This window comes from Octodon degus, unplaced genomic scaffold (assembly GCF_000260255.1).
Source record: "Octodon degus isolate 3935 unplaced genomic scaffold, OctDeg1.0 scaffold00021, whole genome shotgun sequence".
NCBI lineage: Eukaryota > Metazoa > Chordata > Mammalia > Rodentia > Octodontidae > Octodon > Octodon degus.
Window position 1 is genome coordinate 8,197,880 of NW_004524597.1, and position 10,482 is coordinate 8,208,361.

The 10,482-nt window shown below is 41.4% G+C and overlaps 1 protein-coding gene across 4 annotated transcripts in view; it reads right to left on the minus strand.

The window, feature by feature from the left end:
* Positions 1 to 10,482, minus strand: part of Cluap1 (clusterin associated protein 1) — a 70,488-nt gene that overhangs the window by 22,191 nt on the left and 37,815 nt on the right. For all 4 annotated transcript variants that reach the window (XM_023711874.1, XM_004627825.2, XM_023711872.1 and 1 more), the window contains 3 exons: positions 8,507 to 8,640; positions 5,292 to 5,433; positions 3,638 to 3,710 (listed from right to left, as the gene is read on the minus strand). In XM_023711874.1, coding sequence (XP_023567642.1) covers positions 3,638 to 3,710; positions 5,292 to 5,433; positions 8,507 to 8,640 — 349 coding nt within the window. The remainder of the gene's footprint in view (positions 1 to 3,637; positions 3,711 to 5,291; positions 5,434 to 8,506; positions 8,641 to 10,482) is intronic.

A 10,482-nucleotide genomic window follows, 5' to 3' on the forward strand; every position in this document is an offset into this window, starting at 1 on the left:
ATATACTCATAAGTGAAATAAACCAGACACACGTGTAAATATCATAGTTTCCCTAGTGTAAGAACTCAAAAGAAGACATACAAATAGAAAGATATAATACAATTAAAAGGAAAGCAAGAACTTGAGGACTAGACAATGAAGAGAGAGCAAGGAGAAGAGCTAGGAAACATGACAAAGGCAAGCCATACAGTTACATGTAGAAGATGGGTAAGGCAATGATCTTGAGAATCTTCAGAAGATTTTTTAATCTAGCAGTTAATTGGAAGGATTCTCACCTTGACTAACTAAATATACTAACAACTGTGAACTAAGCAACTGCACTGAAGATAGCAATTTGTAATAGTAGGTTCATGCTTGGAGTGCCTGCCATTCTGGTCTTCTGAATATGTGCTGCTTGTCATGACATGCCAATTGCTGCCGTGCTGTCTCTCAGGTAGATGACTGTTTAAAAAGGAAGCGGGTGGTGAATGAAGGCAGGAGACAGGAAAAGGAATGTTGCTGGACTGTCCCGCTACAATGTTGTTTATGTTAGATTTCTGGACTTATGTGTAAACATACACAATTCTTTATTCCTATTTTTTAAATATATTTTAATTTTTTTTGTCATTTTCTGTAGGGACTTAAAGTTTAACATATTAATACTTTATGAAAAATACCTGTTCCATGTTATGCCTAAGATGTTTGATATTCAGACAGATAGTGAGGTTAAGCTCAACAGACTAGGTTATATGGTAATATCAATAAGCTTCTCTTCTGGAGGGCTAACAAACTAAGTTTACAGACCAAAAATTAGAGAAAAAGGAGGGCCTCAAGGAAAGCCATCATTTTGGCCCTAGCCTTCCAAGGTCAATTAAGACTCAGGATATATGAGAACTTGTACTGTAATATCATGTAACTCAGTGTGTCCCAAATTTTCTGATCAAGGCCCCTGAGATTATGGGGCCAAAGAGGAAAGTGATCGATGAAGTAGAGTGTGCCTAAGGAGAGTCACACGTAGAGAAAACATTCTCTCAGGCTTTCACAGAGAGCACATTGGCCAAAGAATGGCCGTGACTCATCCACATGGCTGATACTGACAAAGGATCTACAGTCTGAGGTACAAGGCCTCAGGATAAATTTGAGGGATTTGACTGACCTTATCAAATGCAAAAGCTACAATTCTTGTTACATAGGTCTTGCTCTATCTTGGTCTTAACCATCCAGCAGAAAAGTATAAAAAGGAAGTATAAGAAGTAAAGCCAATGTCAACAACTTCTGACATTGCCAGTCAAGTGGAAGACCCAATACTATTATGGATTACTGGACTATTCTGGAATATTTTGCTGAGTTCACACACCTATAATATTTAAATGATGGAACTAAATAAAAAAAAGGGGATACAGATGAGCGACCATTTTGTATCTGTGTATTCAAAATGGTTAGGATAGATATATAGCTACATTCTCTTAATTCAAGGAATAGAGGGATTTGTTCTAATAGTGTTGTAATTTGATTTAAAACTGTCTCATTGCTATTTATTTCTCAATAAAATTATGGAAAAAAAAAAGACAAACTAGAAGGCTTCATAGTTAAGTGGATGCAACTTGAGGCTATACTCATAAGTAAAATAAACCAGGCCCCCATATGTAAATATCATATTGTGTCCCTAGTATAAGAATCCAAAAGAAGGGGCTGGTGAGATGGCTCAGTGGTCTAAAGCACCTACTTAGAACAAGCTTAGCAAAGCACAGGGACGGTGGTTCAATCCCCCAGCACCATATGCTAGTCAGTCCTGCCCCCTGGTGGGCTGAGCTGCCCCCCCCCCCGCACAAATAAATTTTAAAAAAAAGAATCCAAAAGAAGAAATAAATCCTAGAAAGTGTTAACAGATACAGTTAAATGGAAACAAAAGGAACTTAATCAACAAAGAGGAGAGAAAGGAGAAAAGGTAGGAAAAATGGTAGGGACAAAACCATGCAAGTGTATATACACAAGATGAATGAGGTGATTGTAGAATTTTCATCAGTTTTATGAAAATAGAAGTTAATGCATAGAATTCTCACTTTGACCAAGGCTGTATGCAGATATCTGTGAACTAAGCAGCTACAGTGAGGACAGCAATGTGTAATACAAAAACTATGCTTGAAATACCTGTCATCTTGGTCTTCTAAATGTGTACTATTTCTAATGCCATGTCAATTATTACTATACTCTCTTTAAAGTAAATTTTATTAGAAAAAGTTAATGAGAGACAAGAACAAAAATTTAAGATTTTTTGAAAGCATGTGGTAATATTCAATCATATGTCCCATCTTGCATAATTATATCTGTTAATCTGAGCAACAGATTTAATGTTAAAAATAGATAATATTCATTGCTAATCGTCCATTGTTGTTCTGAAAATCTGTAATATATAGTTGTATGTTAAAAAAAAACACCAAACAGAAACAAGCAAGCAAGCAAACAAACAGAAAAACCCTAAAACTATAGAGATTCCATTCACCTGAGATCCTGTCTCAAAAAAAGAACCCTCCCCAACAAAACATCGTGGAAATGGCCCAGATGCCCATCAATGGATGAACAGATAAAAAGTGTGACATATATACATATATAATGGAGTACCACACTGTCATAAAGAATGATAAATTTGAGACATTGTCAAGTAAACGGATGCACCTTGAGAACATAATTTTAAGTGAAATAAATCAGACACATATGTTTAAATATCAAATTGTTTCTCATTTGAGAAACCCAAAGGGTAAATAAGGAGCAAAATGGATGATAAATATTGGGAAGTATGAAGAAAATGTTCAAATGGGAAAGGGAACAAGAGAGAAGAAAGGAGTAAGGGAAAGGAGGGAACAGGGACAAAAAGAGAAAAGAAAAAATAGAAACAGTTTTATAAAGGGAGAGGGGAAGAAGATTTAAAGAAAGGAAGGGAAATGGGGAAAATCTGATATATTATCAAAGTGTACCAAGGGCCAGCCAGACAGCTCAGTGGATTAAAGTGCCTGCTCAGGCAGATTGCAGCAGCAGGGATTCGATCCCTGGCGTGCCATGCCAGCCCCACTCTCAGGGTACACTGAGACAAGCAAATGAGACTGGGTGTGATGGCGCGCACTTGTAATCCCAGTGCTTGGGAGACTGAACACAGGAGGATCACTACGAGTCTGATCTACGTAGTGAGATCCTGTAGTAAATACAAAAAACTGTACCAATACAATTAATTTTTAAAAAGAATAGATCTCATGTTGTATTCTTACTACAGTAAAAATAAAAAAAAAAGAAAGAAAGAAAGAATTAAAAGAAAAAATTTAAGAATACATATCAGGGCTGGCCAAATAGCTCAGTGGATTAAAATGCCTGCAAGCAGGTACACGCGCCGGGAGTTCAATCCCCGGGCCTGCCATGCCGGACCCACCCGCAGGGAGCACTGAGCCAGCGATCGAGACTGGGTGTTGGTGGAGCATACCCCAGCACGTGGGAGGCTATAAACAGGAGACTCACTATGAGTCCGATATAGTAGTGAGACCCTGAACACCTTGTAGACCCTTCCAGAAAAATACAAAAAAAGAAAAGAAAAAGGGAAAAAAAAAGAATACATATCAATTTGTCAACACTGAAAACACTAGTTGAGAATGAACATCTCCATCCTTACTTCCACTCTTAAGAAGACGCTTTTCCTCTTCCTTCAGTTTGTTCTGCATTAGGCGGAGAGTATTTTCAGCTTCCTGGGGAAGAAAACCAGATTCAGAGGAATGACTCTTTGGTAGATGATGCTATCACTCTTCACCACTGTGCACATATTGCTACAGAACAAGAAAACCGCTCAACCAAAGGCTGCGGAACAAGTCCTGCTGCCCCCCTATGTGCTACAGAACAAGAAAACTGCTCAACCAAAGGCTGCGGAACAAGTCCTGCTGCCCCTCAACCTGGCGTCCTTCCTCTCGGCAGTCACCCAGCAGACAGCCCGGCAGCCTGGTGGAAAGAGCCCTCAGAAGGATGTACCTGCCGCTCACCCTCGCTCCTCCCACCACACCCCAACCTCTGAGGGGACTGAGCAACACAACTAATGTCTGTCTCCTGCACCTGCACAGGCCCCGAGGGTCAGATGCATCTTACTGAGGGACGGGCATAGGCCTCTCACTCACAGAAGAAGAGAGCATCACAGTTATCTTTTTTTCTCTCCTACACTGCTTTTATTCATGTGAATCGCAGCACTCTGGAGGCTGAGGCAGGAGCACTGCATGTTTGAGCCTAGTCTGAGTAATTTAGTGACTTAGTGAACTGTGTCTCAAAAGGGCTAAAGACGTAGCTTAGTGCGAAGACCCCGAGTTCAATCCCTAGTACCACAAAATGGAAAAAAAAAGTTCTAAATTCCAAGCTCTTTCCACTGCCCTCAGGATGTGCGCATCCTACACCCTCCTCCTCAGTGGCTGCTTCTCTGAGACAGAGCAATAGCCAACCTGCGTCCATGCATGTGTAGTTGCACATGTCAATGTCCACTCCCCCCTCCTGGACAATTACATCACTTTACCTAATTCACTCACTCAGGTCTGTAAGACAGCCAGCCTGACCTTAACAGCAAAAGTTATCAAGGACAGCAGGAGAAAGGAAGACTGTAGGTTGACTACACTAAACAACTCTTCTCAGGTTACAGAGAAACAGTCCTAAGGGGTAATAACGGCAACTGAAAAGGAGTTTGCAAGTTGGCTCCATTTCTTTTGCTCTGAACTGATCATCTTGTGCTGGGATTAGACATATTCTATCTTAAATGGCTAAGAGATGCCTACAAGATAGATGGCTTTCTTAGCCACACAGATTGCCCCTCAATCAACTAATAAACTGCCATTCTCTTTATAAAGCAGTCTCGAATGAACCAGTAGTGTGGAGAATTAAAATTAATCAGGGCCTGGAAATAATTCAGGGAACAGATCAAACAAATTTCTAGACCTATACTAAAGACCAACTACCTAATCTGTGGAAATGAACAATACAATGTACTTGGAAATGATTATGAATTTTAAGACAGCAATAGCACAGTAAACACAGGCCCTTCTCAGTTCAGTGTTTTATGACTGCATAGGTCATGTGTTGGTCTATCTATTCCTAACTGACCAAAGCCTGATAATGACACAGTATCACAGGTTTGATAGCCCAGGAGTTCAGGCTGTGCTGCTGGCAAAACAGAGAACTAAACAAGCAATCCTCAGATTGAGTTTCCACAAAGACATCTGCAAACTGACACATCACTGAGTACAAAGGAACACATGGGAGGAACGGTCAGTCAGACGAGGGGAACAAGCACTTACTTCAAACCTCTCTTGCTCCATCCGGTGATGGTCCTCAAGTTGTTGTTCCAGGTAAGTCAAATTTCGAAACTTCTCTAGGTATATGTCATACTGCTTTTGCAATTCCTCTTCAATCTTCTCATATTCATCCATAAAGGCTGGCCTAAAATGATCAAATGAAATAAGAAGTGGAAGGTCAGTCACCAAATAGTACTCTGAAATCTATACTTAAGAGTTCCAGGGCCAGCCAAATAGCTCAGCAGATTAAACCTCTTGCAAGCAGGCGCAGGGGCTGGGAATTCAATCCTTGGGCCTCCCAAGCCGGCCCTGCCCCCAGGACGCATTGAGATGGCAATTGAGACTGGATGTGGTGACATGCGCCTGCAATCCCAGCTCTTGGGAGGCTGTGAATGGGTGGATCACTATAAGTCTGATCTAGTAGTGAGACCCTGAACATCCTGTAGACCCTTCCCTAATATACAAAAAATAAAAACAGAAAAAAGTTCCAAAGCAGAGTATTGTGGCGCTCACCTGTATAGTCCCAGGACTTGGGAGGCTGAGTGAGGCAACAGGGTCACTACTAGTTTGAGGTGGGCTGGGCTACACAGTGAATTTAAAGCCAGCCTGAATTAGATGGTGAGATACTGTCTCAGAAAAAAAAAAAAAAAAAAGAGTTCCAGACTTCATCGTGACTTTCTTTGGAAAGCTTTAAATATAAAAAGTCATTCACTCTGATAACTGCTTAAAACTCTCCTCTTCTATCACCCAATAAACATTTTTCAATCATAAATGTCTTCTTCCGGGGCCAGGGAGATGGCTCAGTAGAATAAGCGCTTCCCTGACAAGCAAAAGGGTCTGAGTTCAATCTTCGGTTCCGCCAAAAACAAAAACAAAGTATGAAGAATAATATAAAAATTACTCATAATCCCATAATCAAGCTTATGCATTTAATATACAACAAACACCTTTCTTTACTTTTTTATGCCTAGAGATAGGAATATATTTTTAAACAAAAGTTACAATATTATCATAAAATAAGGGTTTTAGGTTTTTTTGTATCAATATACCAGATTTAGCCAGGTGTGCTGGTGCACACCTGTAGTCCTAGAATTCTGGGAGGCTTAGAAAGGACTGCCAAGTTTGAACCCAGCCTGGGCAACCATGTGATTTAGTGAAATACTGTCTCAAAATAAAAGTTTTAAAGGCTGGTGATGTAGCTTAGTGCAAAGGCCTTGAGTTCAATATCTAGTGCCATATATATATATATATATATATATATATATATATATATATATATGATGTGTATACACATTCATATATACCAAGTTTCATAAGTACACATACAGCTAAGTAGAAATTTGTAACCTGTTAAATGAGAATAAATAAAATTTTTGAAAAGATTTTTTTCTATTAAAACAATCTAGGTCTCTAAACCAGAATGAATTTAAGCCTTCATGTCAAACCTATAAATGAGCTCAACAGAGCTGGGCATGGTGGTGCACATCTGTGATCCCAGCACTCAGGAGGCTGAGGCAGGAGGATCACTGAGAGTTCCAGAGCAGCCTGGGCTATAAAGTAAGCTCAAGGCCAGCCTGAACTGCATAGCAAGACCCTGTCTCAAAAAAAAAAAAAAAAAGAGCTCAACAGATGCAGTGGCTGTGATTTCAGAAGAAGCAGCAGCACAAGGTCAGCAGTGGAGGATGCCTTGTCACTCCTACAGCATTTCTACAGATGTATCTGACAGAAAAGCAAAGGAAAACAACCAGGAAGGAATAAATAAAAAAAACTATAGGAAAAAAAGGGAGAGAAATAGTGCCAAGAAACTCAGAGGCACCCTGCCAGGTGCGGTGGGCACTCCTGGAACCTCAGTCCTTGGGAGGCACAGGCAGGAGGACCACCGTGAATGCAAGGGCAATCTGGGCTACACAGTGAGACTCTGTCTCAAATTACACCCCCAAGAAGAAACTATGAGGCACATACATAAAAAGCTCCACTAACAGAGAGCCACTATTATCCAGCCCTGTTCCCTGAACATTTACTTTTGACAAGGTAAAGTCAGAAGAAAGATAAACTGCTAACAGGTGAGAAACTATCACAGCCTAAAATATCCAAGCAGGGGCCAGGGAGGTAACTCAGTGGTCTGAGCACCTGCCTGGCAAGTGCGAGGACTTGGGTTCAATCCCTGGTACCGCCTCTGTGCCAGCCCTGCACTGAGCTGGCCACTGAAACTGGGCCTAATGGCACACGCCTGTAATTCCAGTGCTGGGGAGGCTGAGACAGGAGGATCACTATGAGTCTGAGCTGCATAGAAGACCTTGTACCAAATACATAAATAAGATAAATAAAAATAAAAATAAAATGTCTAAGCACTGGGCGTGATAATCCCAGTACTGGGGAAGCTGAGGCAGGAGGATCATCACGAGTTTAAGGCCAGTCTGAGCTACATAGTGAGTTTAAGGCCAGCCTGAATTATATAATGAGACCCTACGGGTTACAAAAAACCCGTAACAACCAACTAAAATGTCTAAAATTTCCTCAAACCAAGAGATGGGAGTAGTATGGTACCAAACTTTTAGCACTAAATTATAGCACAATCCTAGGAGATCAAGCCTGACAGAATTCCCACCATCTGAATGTACTTCCTCTGCCTTGCATCATGAGAGGCCATGAGAGTGTAAAGGCTGCTCCACAATAAAGCCATGATCTAGAAACATGGAAAGCAATGAAGAGCCTGCGTGAAGTAGTCTACCTGCCAGGACACTGAAGCGTCTCCCTATCCACGCTTTTCTCAGTGCCTGAAAAACTAGCATCCCTGTGTTGGGCTTCACACCTAGACGCTCCTCAAGCCTCACATACTCACAGCAAGGCTCTGGAGGCAACTGGATCAGGTGGGCATCAGCTCAGCCAGCTAATGAGTTTACAGCTACATGCCCCAGTAGGAAGTGGGGCATGGTCAAAAGAGCTAGGTCAGTGGGGCCGGGACTGGAAGCGATGGTGGCTCTTCCTTTACTCTCTGTTTCTCTGAGGCAAGCAGCTTTCCCAGGCATGCCCTCTGCCATGCTGTCCTGTCTTGGAGCCAGATGAACCTTTCTTCCCTTAAATTGCAGACATTAGATATTGTGTCTCAGCAATGAGAACAAGTAAGACCCACACTTAGATCTGCTCAGTCTTTGTTTTAACTCTCAGTGGCCCCTTTCTACTCACTTATTCCACTGGACTCAAGAATTCCAGCCTACCTAACACTCTGCAGAGTCTGGAGTCGCTTCCGGTTTCTTTCCAGTTCTAATTTTCGCTTTTCAATTTTGGCTTCTAAGTTGGCTTCATCAGAGGCCACATTATTGAGCAGGTCCTTGGTCTTCTGAACCTGTAACTACATTGAATAAGAAATAGTGAGACAATGTGTCAATGAGGACCACTATCCTACTCTGAAGATAGCAACTTCCCAACTGTTTAGGCATAGCAACGTCACACACAAAGCAAACAAATATACAAACACCACGCCCCTCCCCCGGCCATGCTTTATTTAAGCAACTCTTTCCAGGGAAAACAACATACAGATCAAGAAAAGAATTATTATTTTCATTAAAAAGTAGGTGCTTCTGCCCAAGGAAACACACAGGTGGAGAGAAGAGTGTGTGGATCTGGATGGAGAGACCTGGGACCTCGGTGCAGGTGCCTGGCAGTATGGGTGCCCAGCACTCTGTATTGCTTCTCTGCTGACAAGCATTCAGACTGCTCTTCTGCTCACAGTATCTACTTATAGAACATGAACACAAAAGTACAGCTCTACTCAGAAGGTGTCACACAGAAACCAGAGAGAAACCCTAAGTCTCTCTGCCTTAACCTGCTGCTCGGTAAGAGGGCAGGGGCAAAAGACCACTAATGATAACCACAGCCCATCTTAGGCTCTTCTGACAAGGGCAAGTTTGCTTGAAGTGGGTCTAGTGAGAGCAATTACTCATGCTGTCTAGGAAGTTGGCCAGGCTGAGCTCTTTGCAATGCAGAGAGTCAATGAGCTGTGGTAGGAATCTGGAATACACACTGTCACCACTCTCATTCAATATAGTTCTGATTCTATTCCTTTTTTATTGGTTCCAGGAATTGAACTCAGGGCCCTGCGCTTGCCAGGCAGGCACTGTGTTGCTGAGCTACATCTCCAGCCCCCCAAAATAGTCCTGGAAACATTAGCCAGAGCAGTTAGACAGTGAATTAAAAATAATAAGAACAGGACAGGAAGAAGTTAAATTGTCATTACCTGCAGATGACATGGTACTCTATATACCCAAGAACTCCACTGAAAGACTTCTAGATTTAATAATCAAATTCAGTAGCATAGTTGGATACAAAGTCAACACTCAAAAATCTATAGCACTCCTGTACATAAACAAATGCACTGAGAGAAAAATTAAGAAAACAATACCCTCCATAATAGCATCAATAAAAATGGAACTTGGGAGGTTGAGGTAGGAGGATTGTTGTAAGTTCAAGACCAGTGTGGGCTATAAAGTAAGCTCAAGGCCAGCCTGAACTGCATAGTGGGACCCTGTCTCAAAAGACAAAAACATAAAATCAAATAAAAATATAAATGAAATACTTAAGAATCAATCTAATGAAGGAAGTAAAAGAAAACTACAGTATCCTGAAAAATGAAATCAAAGAGGATATCAGAAAATGGAACATAGATATCCTTTACTCTTAGGTAAGAAGTATCAATATAATGAAAATGGCCTTATTTCCAAAATTGTTATACAGATTTAGCAAATCTTGATCAAAATACAAGTGGCATACCTCATAGAACTAGAGAAAACATTCCTAAAATTCATTTGGCGCCATAGGAAACCTACAATAGCAAAAACAACTCTGGGCAACAAAAGCAAGTCAGGGACATCACAATCCCTCACTTGAAATTATACTACAAACTACAGCTATAAAGACAAGTTAGGGCCGGGGAGATGGCTCAGTAGAATAAGCGCTTGCCTGGCAAGCACACGGGTCTGAGTTCAATGCCTGGTTCCAAAGGAAAAAAAAAAAAAAAAAAGAAACCACAGAATAGCACTGGCCAAACAAAAGACTCAAGGACCAAGTGAACAGATTAGAAAATTCAGACACAGACCCAGTCCTAGCCAGGGTCCGGTGAGTTTGTGGAGAGCTTCCTGCTACCCTGCGCTGGCAGGACCAGTCCCAGCCCAGGCGCAGCGTGGGCCGGACCCTC